Raw genomic sequence first — 18,989 nt, 5'->3', positions numbered from 1 at the left:
CAGATTCTCCTCTTCCCCAATATTTGTTTTAATGCCTCTTTTGGGGTATTTGCATTGAAAAATGTTTCTTTTTGTTGTCTCTATTTAAAAATTGAAAAAAAAGGTATCCTTCGCCCTAGATTTTTAAAATATATTTCACTGAATTTTTGTGAATTCATGCCACTACCTAACCAAAACTTTGGTATCTAACAAAGTGACTGGCTTTGCAATCTTACTAAAGCAACATTACTAAAAACAATCTTTTACTCTTCTAAAAGAGTTCACTTGTACCCAAAGAGTGCAAAATGTAAACAATATAGCTGACCTTTTTTCTGTTGAGTTGTAAAATTCATATCAGTTGCTTGAGGAAATTAAATAAAAAAGCTATGGCAACAAAGATGAATGGTATTTTCTGAAAGTATTCAATGATAGTAGTGACAAATACAAATGGCTCTGTAATACTCTTGTTGAGAATTCGAAATAGCCAAATCATTGTAGTGTGAATTAGTATAAACAATGTTAAATCACTGCTAAAAGACCATTAAAGTGATCTTTAAACAAACATAAATTACCACAAATTAGATTGCCGCTGCCCATTAATCGTCCCGAAAGACTATAGTGTCATTTTTGCTTTACTGAAAACTAAAGAGATTACTTAAAATTTGTTAGATTTCATAAGGATCAATACAGCTGAACTTAAAACAAACATAAATTACCACAGATTAGAGTGCCGCAGCCCTTCGTTCGTCCCAAAAGACTAGCGCGTCATTTGTGCTTTACTGAAAACTAAAGAGATTACTTAAACTGATTAGATTTCACAAGGATCAATAAAGCTGAACTTAAAACAAACATAAATTACCACAGATTAGAGTGCCGCAGCCCTTCGTTCGTCCCAAAAGACTAGCGCGTCATTTGTGCTTTACTGAAAACTAAAGAGATTACTTAAACTGATTAGATTTCACAAGGATCAATACAGCTGAACTTAAAACAAACATAAATTACCACAGATTAGAGTGCCGCAGCCCTTCGTTCGTCCCAAAAGACTAGCGCGTCATTTGTGCTTTACTGAAAACTAAAGAGATTACTTAAACTGATTAGATTTCACAAGGATCAATAAAGCTGAACTTAAAAAAACATAAGTTGCCACAAAGTAGAATACCGCTGCCCATTGATCGTCCCAAAGACTAGAGTCTCATTTTTTGCTTTACTGAAAGCTAAAGAGATTACTTAAATTTATTAGATTTCACAAGAATCAATACGGCTGAACTTAAAACAAACATAATTTACCACAAATTAGATTGCCGCTGCCCATTAATCGTCCCGAAAGACTATAGTGTCATTTATGCTTTACTGAAAACTAAAGAAATTACTTGAGTTGAAATTTTGGCAGCCTTGTTTTTTTTATACATTTTAAAGTAATGATTTAAGAAAAATCAAGAAGTGACAATAATAATGTGTTTTTCAACCAGTAACCAAAGAAAAAGAGCTTACTTAAAAAAATTTGCAACTCAAAAACATTTTGTTCTTTTAACTGGCTTGAAATTACATGCAAAAAAAAAAAAAATCACGTTTTGTGCTCCTTTTGCCAGTTCAAAATTTGTCATAGCCACAATGGTTAATAAAGCTTATTTGTTTTCCCTTTCTAGATATACTAAGGAAAAAATATGATTGTCTAGAAAATGTGGCGATTAACGGTATAAACAAAAGCCAATAGAAGTAAAGTACACTTTTAACACTGAATTGTAGGCATCAATCTATCTTTTTGTAAACAGTTTTGTATTAAAAATGGTTATTTTGGCTGCTAATTTGTTGCCTAGTCTGAATACAAGGTCGGGTAAATTGCTCATTGATTGTTTTATTACACTGCGTTATCGTCTATTAAGTGGCTGTGTAATTTATTAAAGGCCGTGTTCCCTTAACAAAGGAAACCCAAGGGAAAAACAGGGATATTGCTGTGATTTATTTTCATTTGTAGCCCCAAGAAAGGGGAGGACAGCTAGGCAACGGCCCTATGACTGCGAAAAACTGAGTGACTTAGAAATTCCGTCACAGTTTGTGTTAAAACAGACCAACAGATTTGAAACCCAGGATCTGCTGCAAGATGAAATTCCATCGACAGCTTGGACTGCTATCAGAAAAGCGGACAATGATAGTGCCTACGGAACACTTGGTATTTAAAAGTCGTCAAAGGATGAATGGATCTCCGTCGGATCGTGGGATCTGATCGAGAAGAGGGCTGACAAGAAGAAATCTCTTCTCAACACTCTTTTCCCTGATGCGAAACAACCTCTTGAACTAGAGTATGTTATGCTTCATAGGGCTGTAAAGAAGAGCTTCCGTGCTGATAAACGTCGTAGCCTTGAACAGAAAGCCCAGAAGGCTGAAGAAGCTGCTAGACGGGGAGACTTTCGGTCAGTGTACCGCATAACCAATGAGATAGTTGGAAAACGTTCAAAGACAGATGGACCCGCTAAGGATGAGTTTAGACGACTTCTTGCTGACCCTGTTGAAGTGAACGAAATATGTGCGACCTATTTCGAAAATTTGTTAAATAGGCCACAACCTGCGGATTCTCCAGATATACCAGACACGCCATTTCTAAATCTAGCCGTCGATATTAAAGTACCCTCTGGTGGGGGGATACTAAAGGTGGCAAAGAAGCTGAAGCCTGAAAAGCCCCCTGGGTAAGACCGAATTGCAGCTAAAATGATTAAATGCTCAGTAGCTGCAAGCATAACTATATGGGCCACGTTTTCTTCATAATTTTGAGAGCAGAAGACATTCCTAAGGATTGGACAAAAAAAATACTCTCGTCAAAATATTCAAAAAGGCGACGCTACAAAGTGCGAAAACTGGAGAGGTATCAGCCTTGTATCTATACCTAGCAAACTATTGGTGACTATAGTCCTTAACAAAATCCAACGAGCGTTGAACGAACATCTCCGAGAGGAGCAGAATGGATTCCGGCCAAACCGATCATGCGCTGATCTTGTTTTACTGTTAGAATGCTCCTAGCTAGAAGAAGCGAATGAATGGTGCAATAAGGTTCACTTGGTCTTTATGGACTTCGAGAAAACTTTTGACTCGGTAGATCGCCAAACGCTTTGGAAGGTTCTCCAATACGGTATTCCTGATAAGCTCATTATATTGATTATTGAATACTGATACTGATTATTCCGAAATAAATCTTGAAAAAGCAGCAAATGTTACTTAACTTTTTTAATGCTAATTTTGGACAGTTTGAGTTGTTCCTTGGGCAGGATTCTCTAACATGTGACTAAGAGACGATAATTTTAAGTCATTTATAGCTTAGGATTTATGTTCATTTCATTGCAGGAACTAAAAAAGGCCGCAAACTTTCGGTACAGTTTGCTACAAACAAACCTTTATCTCCAGCGCAGAATTTAGTTTTACAAGCCGAAATAAATGGTAAGTTTTTGTTCTTTTTTATAAGTAGCTGCAAACGATTTTTACTCTTTTTGATTTTATAACTGAATTTACTGGTTTAGATAAGGAGTGGATCCAAGGGCTAAGTGGTGGGATGGGTTGAGTACGTCCCGGCCAAGATTTTTCTGGTGCCCTCATTTTTTTCTCCCTATTTTAACCTTTTATTAAAGAAACAAATTTGTCAATTTGGTCAATTTTAGGCGCCCTTGTCACACTGCCACCCCCCCCCAGATTTTGCTCTAGATCCATCTTTGTATTTCATAGATGTATTTAGATTCTATTTTTATTATAGAAAACACAGATAAAAGAATAATTAATAAAAAAAAAACGTGAATTGGCATCTAAAATATTTCGTTTCTTCCGAAAATGCGTCATATTGGTGCTGCCTTCTATATTTATTTTCAATGAAGTCTCTGTGCACCCTTTAATCAAGCGATTCTGACTGTATAACTATACCCAAATACTTGGTTCTGCAATTATTTGTGACGATTATCCTACAGACGTCAGAATATACAAGTATGATAATGTAGTAGGCATACAGGCAGTAATCGGGATTAATTAAAATTAGACACTATTCCAGAATGAGTACACAAGTGTAGTTTCTTAATGTCTCTGTCTATAAATGACTAACAGAGTAGAGGTAATATGCAGAAGCGAAATGTTTCTCCAAACATCACACCCATTTCATAGCGTGCAATTTGGAAAGTTTCACAAACTGTCAGAGCTGCAGTTTCAGTTGCTACTTGGTTTCCCATCGGATACATTTGTCATTGCGCATGCGCGAAGGTGGGTCATGAGGTTAATGTGGTTTTAGATGTGTTTCAAAAATTTCCAACGAAGAGTATAGGACTTTTCGGTACTCTATATTACCTCTACTGTGATATCAGAGCAGTTTGTGAAGTCTTTTTGCGACGGTAAACGTGCTTTTCCCTGAGCAAGACACATTTTTATTTCATTAAAGGAAATGGGACCTTTTTGGGCGAAAATTGTATTTTTATCTGCTTTGACAGTACTAAAATGTTTCTTCTATAGCAGCTCTAATGGTACGATGCGGAACTTACTTGTGACTTTTAATGCTAGTTATGAAATTTACCGTAATTTTAGCTAACTTGTTTGATATTTCTAGGTTGATTGAAGCTATTTAATTAAGGGTAAAAACTCATGAATGTTTTAAGACGTCCATAAATGATTCCAGTCAATGCGTTTTTTTTTAGTTATTTAACCCTCGGGACTGGTGATTATGTCCGGACCATGATTAATTTTGATTTGTTAATTTTACTTTTACTCCTCAAATGACCTTGTTACCGGTTATGTGATGTCACCCAAGGGAGCACAGAGAGTTTGTGATTGACCTGTATTTGTTTTAAAGAACCTTGTTTTATAATCTAGTCATTTAGTACCTGTTTGACTTGACACTATTGACAGTCTCTATGTTCATGCAATCTGTATAGGATACCACTTCTGTTAGTGGTGCTGGAATAACCCCTTTTGTGACAGATTTATTTACATGAACACATTGTCAATAAGCTGAGGAGTCCCTTCATATGTTTTTTACCACCACTTTGCACATCAGTACTATCCCCAAGATGGTTTTAATCGGACCCATAGCCATTACTCTTTTCTTCATTTAATGACTTAAGATGCCGAAGATTGTTTAACGGCGACCCCCTCGGGGTAAGAAGTAGGTGCATCTGACGCAAAAGGGACTGTTTTCTAAACGAAGTAGGTGTTAATTACATAATGTGGAGGGATTACTTTGGTTGTTATGTAATAGGATTTGGTTGTTACATCATAAAGAGAGTTTAAAAACCTACGAGACCCGCCAAATCAGGATTTCTTTGGATGTCACATCATAGGGTTTTGATGTTTTAAAAACCTACGAGACCCCATACAATCAGGATGTCTTTGCATGTTACATAATAGTTTCTCTGATTGCTTTAAAAACCTGTGAGGGCCAGAGAAAAACTGAAAGGGGCCCGCTAGTGGAAAACCTTCGAGACGCCAGACTCTATAAACCAATTCCAACGAAGGGCCCTTAGTGAATAATTCCACTGGGGCCCTAGCAACCAACGTCACCGGGGCCCCTAGTATCCAATTCCACCGGGAGAGGTGGCCTAGCGAGCGATTTCACCCAGCAGGTGCTTGTTACGTAATGCGTTTTGTTTACTTAGGGTTGTTATGTAACAGGAATTGATAGAGTCCGCTTGTCAAGCGGGGATCCTTGGTTGTAACTGAGGGGGACACCCATATGGGATGTTACTTAATTGCAGCGCATATGTGGGGTGCTATGTAATGACAATGCAAACGTGTGTTGTTACATAATAATCAGATATTTTCTTCGGAATTTCATTTTCTTTCAAGGCGTTTAATTTCAACGAACCTTTATAATAAAAAGATTTTTCTGCATTAGGATTCGAATATAAGACCAGAGTTGACCAGACCAGAGCCTTAACCAGCTGGACTAGAAAACTATTCAGAATATTTTGATTTGGTTAATACTTTCTATGTTATAACATATTGCACTGAGAATCTCCTGTTCCCGCTTACTAGAATGATTAACAGGATTACGTGTTCCCATATGGATGAACCAATTGACGTTCAGGGGGGTGGGGAAATATATTACTAGAAACTGCTTACATTTTTTAGAGGGTGCACTTGCATGCTAAGCAATGCTTTAGAGGGTGTTATCACATAATACTGGGGCTTGTTCATAACGCATTTTTAGTAATAGAGTGTTTTACTTTATTGGAACTTGAAAGTGCTTTCAGAGATGAATTGAAAGCGAGAGTATCATGGCTAGAATATGGCCCAACCTCATATATGATAGAATGTCTTTCTTTTCCTCTTCACTACGCAGAATTTAGAACTTATATTAGAGGCAGTCTTGAACGAGCATGCCTATGTACATAGACTAAAAGGTACTTAAATTGCATTAGTGAAATACATCGAAGTTTTATCCTAGAAAAGGAAATCTAAAGAATTAAGGTTTTTGTTGTGCATACACATTTTGTTAATAAAAGAAAATTTACAATCATTATTAAAACAGAGAAAGCAATTAAAACACAATAAACGAAAAAACGTGAAAAGAGCTTATAAAGGATAAAGTATAAGCAAAAAGAACTATGAATTAAAGGAAGGTGGGCGCCCTAGAGACTAATTTCAGAAGGGTGAGGGCTTGTTGTTCGAGATAAATTTTAATCCCTATTAAGAGTTATTTCTGAGAGGTCTTAATAAAAATGTCACGTTTCTGCTGCTTTATTAGACACGCCTGTAATAAAAGACTCATTTTTGCGTTTGTTTATTTCTGAGAGATTTTATTGAAAGCGATCGGTTTTTTCCAAAGTCTTGGTTTTGAGCCAAGACTATGCATATTTCACACCGCCGTGATAATGTGTGCCTAGCCCACCCGAGCAATCAATTCAAGAGGGGGGAGGGGTTGTTATTGGAAGAAAAGTTTTATTTACGCTTTAGCACGTTTTACAAAGCTCCTATAAGCAAAATTGAAGAATTTTGCATTTTCGCTAGAAAAAGATCATGATTGCGTGTATGCAGTGGGACAGTTTGGCTAAAATAAATGTCTATGTTAGCCGTTTATATTGAAGGACCAACTGCATCTTTTAAAATTAATTTGCTACCATACGGTATTACTGCCTCTGAAACTCGAGGCTCAAAATGTATATAATTTTTCAGTAATTACAAATCAATAGACTATCACAGAATTTTGACACAGTAGCGTTTTGAACTACTTTTGGCTAGAATAATTGTTTTGCACCACAAAATGCTTGAAACGCCGCTTTGCTTTAGGACAGTCTGTTTCGCTAAATAAATGTCTATGTTACCCGTTTATTTTGTAGGACTACCTGCGCCTTTTAAAAGCGAATGTGCCAATGTATAGCTTTACTGCCTCTAAAACTAGAGGCTAGATATGCGTACAGTTTTTCTATAATTCAAAATCAATTGACTATCACAGAATTTTCACACGATAGCAATTTGGACTTCTTTTGGCTACAATTGCTGTTTTGCATCACAAAATGGCTGAAAATACTGCTTTGCTGTGGGACAGTCTTTTATGGCTAAATAAACGTTTATTTTGGCCGTTTTTTGTAGGACTATTTGCACCTATTAAAAATGAATGTGCTACCGTACGGTATTACTGCCTCTGAAACTCGCGGCCCAATATGCGTGTAGATTTTCGGTAACTCTAGATCAATTAATTATTCACACAATAACATTTTGCCCTTCTTTTGGCTAGAATTGGTGTTTTGCACCACAAAAGGGCAGAAGACGCTGCTTTGCTGTGGGACAGTCTTTTTAGCTAAAATAAATATCCATTTTAACCGTTATTTTGTAGGAAAACCTGTGCCTTTAGAAACAAATGAGCCACCGCATGATATTACTGCCTCTGAAACTTGAGGCTCAATATGCGTGACGATTTCCGATAATTCTAAATTAATTGACAATCTCAGAATTTTCACACACTAGCTTTTTGGGCTTCTTTTGGCTCGAATTGATGTTTTGCACCACAAATTGGCTGAAAAGGCCGCCTTGCTGTGTGACAATCTTTTCGGCTAAAATAAATGTCTATTGTTAACCCTTATTTTGTAAGACTACCTGCACCCTTAGAATCGAATGCGCCACCGTACGGCATTTCTGCCTCTGAAACTCGAGGCTCAATGTGCGTATAGATTTTCGCGTATAGAGTTCCAAATCAATTGACTATTTCAAAATTTTGACACAATAGCTTGTTTGGACGTGTTTTGGCTAGAATTTTGTTTTGCACCACAAAATGGCTATATATATATATATATATATATATATATATATATATATATATATATATATATATATATATATATATATATATATATATATATATATATATATATATATATATGTATATATATATATATATATATATATAATAAATAAATGTCTATTAGCCGTTTATTTTGTAGGACTACCAGCATCTTTAGGAACAAATGCGCCATGATACCGCATTTCTGCTTCTGAAACTTGAGGCTCAATATACATATGTGTAGATTTATAGATCAATATGTATAGATTATTGACAATGCTAAACCAGTTGACTATTTCAGAATTTTGACAAAATAGCTTGTTTGGACTTCTTTAGGCTAGAATTTTTCTTTTGCTCCACAAAATGGCTGAAAATTCCACTTTCTGTGGGACAGTCTTTTTGGCGAACATAAATGTCTGTTAGCAGTTTATTTTCTAGGACTACTTGTACTTTTAGAAACAAATGCCCCTTCGCACGGTACTACTGCCTCTGAAACAGGAGGTTCAACATACATATAGGTTTTTGAATCAAATTTCAAACAAGGCCAATCTAAGTCGAATTTTTCTTCGTGAATCTTATTGTATGTTAATTTTTTCTTCATGAAACTTTTCGCAAGTTGACTTTTCGATTCTTGAACTTATATGCCTTTTTCTTACATGCTAGTAGGTTAGGTTAAGATTCATGGTGTACCATATAACTGAACCTACTAGCATGTAAGAAAAAGACATACAAGTTTTATGAAGAGAAAACTCTACTTGCAACAAGTTTCATGAAGTAGAAATAAAAAATAACAAGTTTTTTGAATACATAAATCAAGATACATTAAGTTTCTTGAAAAAATAGTCTACATGCAACAATTTTCACGAAGAAAATTCAGCATGCATCATGTTTCACGAAGAAAAACCTACATGTAACAAGTTTCACCAACAAAATCAATGTACAAGTTTCATGAAGAAGAAATAAAATACAACAAGTATCTCGAAAACATAAGTCAAGATACATTAAGTTTTATGAAGAAGAAATAATCCACATGCAACATTTTCACGAACAAAAATCAACATGCATCATGTTTCACAATGAAAAAAACAATATGCAACAAGTTTCCAATAAATCAGCATGCTACAAGTTTCACGAGGACATAGTAAATCAATAGTAAATCAGCTTGCAACAAGTTTCATGGACAAAAAAATAGCATGCAACATGTTTAACGAATAAAAATTTCAAGATAAAATAAATTTCATGAAAGAAAAAATCAACATAAAAGTTTCACAAAGGAAAACTAAAAATACAAGAAGTATCATGATAAGAAAATTAACAAGCAACAAGTTTCGCGAAGAAATAGTCAGCATACAACCTGTTTCATGCGCCAAAAATGAACATACAAATAGTTTAAGGAAGAGAAAAAATAAAGTAGAATAAGTTTTACGAAAAAAAATTAATATGCAACATGTTTCACGAAGAGAAATCAACATAAAGCAAATTTCATAAAGAAAAAAAAATAAAATACAATAAGATTCACGAAGAAAAAATTAACATACATTGGCCTTGTTAGAAAATTCTGAGATAGTCAATTGGTTCGAAAAACTAAATGCATATTGAGCCTCCTGTTTCATGCAGTAATGCCGCACGGCGGGACATTCGTTTCTAAAGGTGCAGATAGTCCAACAAAATGAACGATTAACATGGACATTTGTTTTAGCCAAGAGAAAGTTCTTAAGCCGAACTTGCCAGACATGACAATAAACAATCAAGAGAGATAAAACTCTACAAAAAAAAACTTCAAACGAGACGACGGCCAGTAGAATTAAAAGACTAAAACAACGCGGATATTTCGCCTGTATAAAACAAGGCGTCTTCAGCACAAGATAGAAAATTAAAAGAAAACTAATCTGAAAACAAATAAAAATAAAAACCACCACCAAATATAATAAATACAGTTGTCGCTACTTATCCACGTAGGGAAAAGCAGCTATGCGAGTTACTTCAGTGAGAATCAAAGAGCAACTGAGGAAAAATTTATGAAAATTGAAACTTAGTTAATTATTCTGTTGCGAAATAATCCTCTTGTAAGCTAACATTGAAGCAACTCTTTTTGGTCTAGTGGGTAATCTTGTCCCCTGGTGATTGTGTAAAATTTTATTTCCCCCATCGACTATTGGCTCATTTTTTAAAAGAATATCATAAATTGGGTCAATATTCAAATTCCCTGTGTCTCTATTTACTGAAATATTAGCAAATATATGTTTTTTAATTTCTATAGCCTCCCTCGCCCACTGAGAAAAACCTCTATCATTAGAAATAGCTGTAGCCTCATCAAATTGTATAACATGTTCAGGATAAAAGAATGTTTGTTCAGCTACAGCCGAAACAAAAGTTTCGGGAGGCTTTCTTAATTGTAGAGTTTTTTCTATTGAGTTGCGATGCTCAATAAATCTTTCAGTAAATTTTTGGTGAGTTACTTTACCAATATAAAACTTTCCACAGGAACAAGGAATTTTATATACCCCACTAACTAAATCTCAAAAGGGGTTAAATCCTTCCCAGAATTAAGAAAACTACCTAATGGTCTCACTGATTGGAAACAAGCATCAATGTTATGTTTACCCACAATTCTTTTAACCATCTCCCCCAAAGTAGGTACATAAGGTAAAGAAAAATGCTATTGTGTGAAAATTCTAAGATAGTCAATTGATTTAGAATTATCAAAAAACTGTACGCATATTGAGGCTCGAGTTTCAGAGGCAGTAATCCCGTTCGGCAACGCATTGGTTTCTAGAGATGTAGGTAGTCCTACAAACTAACGTTAAACACGGACATTTGTCTTTGGCAAAAAAGGCTGTCCCACAGCAAAGCAGAGTTTTCAGCCATTTTTTGGTGTAAAACAACAATTCTAGCCAAAAGAAGTCCATAAAAGCTACTGTGTGAAAACTCTGAGCCAGTCATTTGGTTTAGAACTGTCGATAGTCTATACACATATTGAGCCTCAAGTTTTAGAGGTAGTAATCCCCTAAGTTGGCGCATTCGTATCCAAAGTTGAAGATAATCCTACAAAATAACAGTTGACATAGACATTTATTTTAGCCAAAAAGACTGTCCCACAGCAAAACGGCGTTTTCAGTCATTTTGTGGTGCTAAACAACAATTCTAGCGAAAAGAAGTCCAAGAAGTGACCATGGTTTTCTTTGAGGTATAGTTTGATAATAAGTTATAATAAATATAAAGAAGACTTTCTAAGAGTTTTTGATAAGTGAATATTAAAGTTTTTTCAATCAATTATAAATTATAATTACTTGTTTTTTGCTTTTTTTGTTATGTATTTGCCCCTCTTGTCAGTTCTAAAGTTGTCTGATTTTTTGGTTTTTTTTTCTCTTTTTTATGGTTGTCGTTTGATTGTGAGGTTCAACTGGTAAGTACTATTAGTACTATTATTTTTTACTATTATTATTATTTTTTAATATGATTTTGACGAACATTGTTGTTTTCATTTATACTCCCGTTCCATCGGAGCTATGCTCTCTGCCGGGAGTAGGTCATACTTGTGTTGTAATTATTTTTAAAAATAAAAGAACCTGAACCTGAAGAACCTGTTGTGTGGAAATTCTGTGTAATACTAGTCAATTTATTTATAATTATTGAGTAACTGTACTCATACTGAGCCTCGAGTCTCAGATGCAATAATGTCGTACGGTAGCGCATTCATTTTTAAAAGGTGTAGGTAGTCCTACAAAATAACGGTTAACATAGTCATTTATTTTAGCCAAAAAAGACTGTCCCACAGCAAAACGGTGCTTACAGCCATTTTATGGTGCAAATCAATAATTCTAGCCAAAAAGGCTATTGTATGAAAATTCTGAGATAGTCAATTGATTTAGAATTATTGCAAATTATTACGCGTACTGAGCCTTGATTCTCAGGCAGTACGTTTGCGATTTTTGAAGAGGTAGCAGCCCTGCAAAATAACAGCTAGTCCTGCCAAATAAAGGGCTAACATAGATATTTATTTTAGCCAAAAGGACTGTCCCACAGCATACATGCATATGTGTTTTCTTCTAGCAAATAGCGCAAAATTCTTTTTTTGCTTATAGGAGCTTTGTAAAACGTGAACTAAAGTGTAAATAAAACTTTACTTCTAATAACAACCCCCCCCCCTCTGGAATATTGGGCTAGGGTGGGCTTGAAGATAGTCTTGACTCGAAAAACGTAGCATTTTCATTAAAACCTCTTAGAAATAACCGAATGCAGAAATGTTTCTTTTTTCTTGCAGGGGCGTCTAATTGAGCAATAGAAACGTGGTATTTTTATGAAAGACCTGTCAGAAATAACTCTTAATATGGATTAAGTTTATCTCTAATAACAAGCCCCTCCCCCTCTGTAATTGGTTTCTAGGGTTCCCACCTTTATTTAATTCATGGTTCTTTTGCTTGTATTTTATCCTTTATCAGCTTTCTTCGCGTTTTCTTTTTTCGTTGGTTATGTTTTAATTGCCTTTTCTTGTTTCAATAATGCTTGTAAATTTTTTATTAATAAAATTTTTATGCACAATAAAAGCCTTCATTCTTTAGATTTCTTGTTCCAGGATAAAACTTCAATACATTTCACTAATACAATTTAAGAATCTTATAGCCTATGTACATAGGTATGCTCGTTTAATATTTCCTCTAATATAAGTGCTAAATTCTGTTTAGTAAAGAGTAAAAGAAATACATATGAAGATTTACCTTATTTTAGTCATAATGATACTCTCGTTTTTATTTTACCTCTGGTAGCACATCCAAGTTCCACTAGAGTAAAAGACAATTACTGAAAAAATTTGTTATGAACAAGCCTCAATGTTATCTGATAACACCCTCTAAAGTATCATTTAAACTGCATGTGCATATGAAATGTAAGCAATTTCTAGTAATCGATTCCCCCCTTCCATGTCAATTATTGCATCCATATGGGAACACGGTATTCTTTTAATCAGTCTAGTCAATGGGAACAGGGGATTCTGCTTGCGTGCAATATATTGTAATGTAGAAAGTATTACCCGAATCAAAATATTATGAATAGTTTGCTGGTCCAGATGGTTAAGGGTCTGGTCTAGTCATTGGAGAAATCTAAGGTCTTACATTCGAATGCTAATGCAGACAAAAATCTTTGGGTTATAAAGGTTCCCTGAAAAAAAAAACGCTCACTTACATAAGTCCCATCCATTGGTAGTTGTCTCGGGGCCTCTCTCCTCACGAGTGAATATGTATGTCGCCTATGCTGCTCTCTGTTTTGTGCCATTCTGAGAAGACCCGGGACGTTTTAGTCGGAAAATTTCCAGCACTTTGGAGGGCGACCGCGAGGGCAAGAATCGTCGATGCAACCTTTGCAGGCAATTTTCAGTAGTTTGTCGTTGGACTTGCGCTGGACGTGGTCAAGCCACCTGAGTTGTTTTGTTGGACCCGTACCCTGTGCGGAATGGTAGTGTCGTACTGATGTCTTTTGAGTAGGGTGGCATTTGTGACTCGATCTATGTATGTTATACCGGCGATTTGACGCAGCAGCTTTGTTTCAAAAGTGGCAAGTTGCCTTTAGGCATCTACTTTGACTGCCCACGTTTCGCAGCCGTACATAGCTATAGGAATGATGAAGGAGCAGAATAGTTTACGGAGATTCGATTTTGCTTCCATATTGGCATTACAGCTTGAAGCAGGTGCTACCAAGAGCGAGGCGTCTTTTGGTGTCCACTGAGTGATTATTGTCGCTCGTGACATTGCTCCCCAGATATGTGAAGGTATCTATCCATTCTATTTCCGCTCCATTAAGAAAAAACGCATTGAAAGAAATGAAATCCCGAAGAAAAAAAAATCTGAAAAGTATTATGTAACAACCCACGTGTTCATTGTCACTACGTAACACCCAACGTGTGCGCTGCCGTTCCGTAACATTCCACGAGGACGTCCCCCTCAGTTACAACGGGGATTCCCCACTTAACTAGCGGACTCTAACAGGTCCTACTACATAATAATCATAGGTAAATAAACCCATTTCGTAATAAGCACCTACTGGGGGGAATTGCTCGTTAGGGCTCCCCCACCGATGGAATTGGATGCTATGGGCCCGGTGGGATTGGTTGCTCGGCTCCAGTGGGACTACTCGTTAGGGGCCTTTTGTTGGAACTGATTGCTAGGATTCGGCGTCTTGAAGATTCCCCACTGACAGGCCCCTGATGGTTTTTCCCTGGCCCTCACAGGTTTTTTAAGTAATCAGAGAAACTATTAAGTAACTTGAAAAGCAATCCTGATTTTGTGATGCTTCGTGGGTTTTTACAACACCCAAACCCTATGGTGTAACATCAATAGAAATCCTGATTTTTGCGGGGTCTCGCTGCTTTTCTAAAGACTCTCTATATCTATGGTGTAACAACCAAACCCTATTAGACAACAACCGAAGTAAATCGTCCCTATTACGCAATCATTAGTAAGTTTAATTAATAACATGTAAACAGTACGGGAACTACTGACTAGAGTGGAGTCTCAAGTTGGTCTTAAAAAAAGAACGTAGAAAGATCGTAACTCTCCTGCCGAATATTCCTAGCTGGAAGTAGTAATGAGAAATAAACACATTGATTTCAACATTCTATTGAAATTGATAAGAATATAGCTGCTTCTTTTATTAAATAGTGTCAAACATAGAACAACTATTTGAAGGCAGTTGGAGACTCCAAATAAAAAATATTCTGACCATGTCCACAGGACTTGAAGTATATTCGTTTTACTAACCTTCGCGCAAAGTTTGTCTATAGATAAGATTTTAGCTCCCAAGTTTTTGCGTATAATAAATTCAGTCGCTGATGTCTTTTTTTTCAAATTAAAATTATTACTTTTTCCAAGATGGTTCTGCAAAAGTTTTCAAGTCTCTAGCTAGATTATTTTGCTTAGTTTTTAGTGGGGACCCTAACTCACGATTAATTATAATTATCTTGTAACTGTACAATTAATATAATTAATATTAAATACTGTATAATTATAGTATTCGAAAAGAAAATTTGATACTTTCCTTAAGTAAAAGATGACGAAGGTTTATCGAAATTTTAAGGCGATTTGGAACAACAAAACGAAAACTGTATATATGTAGAAAATTATATAAATGATCAAGGTAGTGGTCAATGATGATAATTATGTAATTAAAGGAAGATTTGGATAAAAAAAGTTACCCGTGTAAATTTAGTAGGCCTATTAAAAATTTCTTTACAATCCATATGATTCGATGAGAAACGCAAACCACTACCGACTAAAAATTTTATGCGTCTATAAACTTAAAATTTGAAAAGATAATTGTGTAATAAAACAAGAAACACCGGAACCTACCTTGGACCCCATGCGATAGCTCTGTGGACCCCAAAGTATCTGGGAGCTACAGTTTTAAAACCTCTATACTAAAGCGTATGGATATATGTATATATATATATATATATATATATATATATATATATATATATATATATATACCAATTGATCCTCCTTTGTTTTATCTACAGTGTATATAAAAAGTTCATAATATTTGAATCTTTGGTTCATTGCTTGAGGAGTGTATTATATGTATATACCATTAGAGTAAAGGAGCAAATATCCTTCAGAGCCATTGATGGTACATAGGGCGTTGCCGATTGTCGACGCGCTTCAATTGCCGGTTTGAGAGAGAGAGACAGAGAGCAAGAGAGAGAGAGAAAGAAAGAAATAATTATTGTGTATATGAGGGGGCTTTCCCGTTCTCTATCATTCTCTTTTTACGCTAGAATCTTACTTTTTGTCACAATTCTTTAGTAACGACTGCTGAAACACAAAGCTCGTTGATTTCTAATAAGAAGCTTTATTAAAGCACTAAAAAACTTTAGTGTAGTTAGCGGAGGTCCTAGCAGGGGCCAGCCCTCCTGATATACGGAGTTATTGCTATTCGTCCTAATTTTTAATGATGCTCCTTACTTTCAGTCGAAAAAAATGTATATTTTTATTTAATATCCAAGGTAAACTGACAATCTAAACGAGAAAAACCTGCCACATTTTAAATGTGGTGCTAGCAAACGCAGTTGTCTATATTTGTAGTGAGGCTTTTTCCATAAGAAAGCCCAGAAAAGAATGCAATTTATAAGCCAAATTGATTCAAATTTTCCTTGCTAGACTGAATACTCTCTCTACGGTCAGACAAGGCTTGTGCAGAACAGAACTTTTGAGTTTTTGACTCGTGTTTCTTTAGCATTAATATTTCCGCATTGATAACTCGTTTTATTTCAGATCTACCAGAAAAAGTCAATGACATTGAAATGGCCCTTTCTAGCGAGGAGTCTACAATCTTCATTCATGTGCCAGAAGTAAGTTTTCTACATACAGTTAAAGCTCTCTACTTCTTACTGTCTTTTATTTCCTCTCCCATTCCCTATTTTTCATGTCTCTGCGCCTCTTTCTCAATAGTCCCCATTTTCTGCAGTATAGTGGTATTACTGAAGAATAGATTAATTCTATTTCATCTGTAAGTCTTTTAAGACAAGATCCCAGCAAACACTGTTTTCCAGCATTTATTTTATATCTATGAAGATTCTACCTCGCAGCAGTAAAAGTATAATTTTGAAAACATTCTTTGAAGAAGATTTTTATGAGATGAAAAGAGATTTATGTTGAAATGGGTTTTTTAAGCTCTATGGTAGCTCAAATTGTGTTTACTACTAAAAAATCATTGCTTCGCCAAGCTATGGTCGTTTAAATTAACAAAGTATTATCAAATCGTATTTGTCTTCATCAAGGCTACCATAATCTTACTAAGTATTACATAACTCTTGTATGATATTTTCAAAATCTTGTCTTATATTATGAAACATCGTGCACTACATTATCAAAATCTCGACTGGTATAAGAGAATCCTTTATGATAATATCAAAATCACATATGGTATTATCAAAATCATGCAAGTTATTAACAAAACCTTGCACTGTATTATCATTTAATATCACAAGTTATTAACAAAATATTACAAAATTGTTATTAACAAAATATCTGCTATTACCAAAATTTGATATAGTACTGTGAAATAGTGTGTACTCTTAACAAGATTGTCAAAATCCTATCTTATATTAGTAAATATCTTGCGCTACATTATAAAAATATCGACTGGTATAATGAGAGTTTTCTATAGTAATATCTAGACCTTAAATGGTATTCTCAAAATCTTGCAAGTTATTAACAAAATCTTGCATTGTATTATCAAGATCGTACCTGACATTAACAGAATATTTTCAACTTCAATCAAAATGTGTGCTATTACAGAAATCCAATATGGTGCTATCAAAATCATTTCCACTACTAACAAAATTTAGCATAGTACTATCAACATCATGTCTGTTATTATCAAGATTATCAAAATCTTGTCAAATAATATGAAAATTCGATACTTTCAATGAGTTTTACATTTAAAAGTCTAGATAGCGACCCGATTCACTACCTCAAGTGCAGCCATCTTTTTAGCTTTGGTTATAGATGGCAGCATAACTGCATTTTAAGATAGGATACATTGAGGTTAAACGAACCTAACTTGAATCCAGTTAACTCAATGTAATCTAGCTTTTATCAAACTTTTATTTCTTTGGTCATGGTTAAAAAGACTTGTTTCGTAAATGCAAAAAGTAGTAGTTCACTGATCCCAACAGAAGATGTTACACAACTAGTGTGTGAGTTCCTTCATGTCTCAAACGACATCCTATGGTTAAAATTTATATCTTAGAATTTATTCAAAATTTATTTCTTAAAATTTATATCTTATAAGTAACTTAAATCAGGAAACTAGTTCTCTCACAGGTCAAAATAAACCAGTTAAGCACTTTTGAGTCAGTTAAAAACGTTTGGGGTTGTATCATTTATCTAGTGCCGTCATAACATTTCTTATAACGTATTTGACTTCATTAAAACATGTTATGTTTTGTTAGAACGCTCCAAGAAGCTTAGGTTTCAGTTTTGAGAAAATATGTACCTTCATGTCTCAAACGGTTTATTACAGTTAAAAAATATATGTCAAGCAACCTAAATCAGGAAATTAGTTTTGTCAAAACTCAAAATAAGCCAGCTAAGATCATTTGAGACTATTAAAAACATTTGGACTTGTAACATTTCTCTCATAGGACTATCGTCATATTTCTCAACATTAATTCGACTTCACTAATTTTGTTAGAACATTTTAAGAAGCTTGGGTTTCAGTTTAGAGAACCAAAAATGTACCTTCATGTCTCAAACGGTGTCCTATAGTTAAAAACATATCTTAAGTAACTCAGACCAGTTAAGAACGTTTGAGCATGTATAGTTTCTTTCATAGGCCTGTCGTATCATCGCTTAAAATGTATACCACTTTATTAATTTTGTTAGAGCATAAAAAATGTACCTTCGTGTCTCAAGCGGCGTCCTATAGTTAAAAATATATCTTAAGTAATTAGGAACCGTTGACAACGTTTGAGCTTGTATCATTTCTCTCATAGGGCTGACATATCGTTGCTTAAAATACATGCTACTTTGTTAATGTTTCCTTTTGAATCAGTTAGACACTTCTGAACTAGAAACCAAAGAATTTATACAATCTAGAAGGCATACAAGTGTGATGTATGTCAAAAAAGGTTTAATTGGGTAAATGTTTGTTGTTGTATGTATACTCAGTAACATTTAAGACTTGAAAAAAAAAACAGAAAAAATCTCTAAGTAAGAAATAAATCCTGCCCCCTCCCAAAAAACTGTAAAGAGGGGACATTGGGGGCTCTGGA

At 34.9% G+C, this 18,989-nt stretch overlaps 1 protein-coding gene across 3 annotated transcripts in view; it reads left to right on the top strand.

Moving 5' to 3' along the window:
• LOC136034140 (titin homolog) overlaps positions 1-18,989 on the top strand; it is a 166,138-nt gene that overhangs the window by 21,071 nt on the left and 126,078 nt on the right. For all 3 annotated transcript variants that reach the window (XM_065715318.1, XM_065715316.1, XM_065715317.1), the window contains exons 3-4: positions 3,316-3,408; positions 16,486-16,562. In XM_065715318.1, coding sequence (XP_065571390.1) covers positions 3,316-3,408; positions 16,486-16,562 — 170 coding nt within the window. The remainder of the gene's footprint in view (positions 1-3,315; positions 3,409-16,485; positions 16,563-18,989) is intronic.

Source organism: Artemia franciscana, chromosome 12, assembly GCF_032884065.1.
Source record: "Artemia franciscana chromosome 12, ASM3288406v1, whole genome shotgun sequence".
NCBI classification, from domain to species: domain Eukaryota; kingdom Metazoa; phylum Arthropoda; class Branchiopoda; order Anostraca; family Artemiidae; genus Artemia; species Artemia franciscana.
Note: the sequence above shows the minus strand (reverse complement) of the source record. Positions and strands in the feature narration are given on the sequence as shown.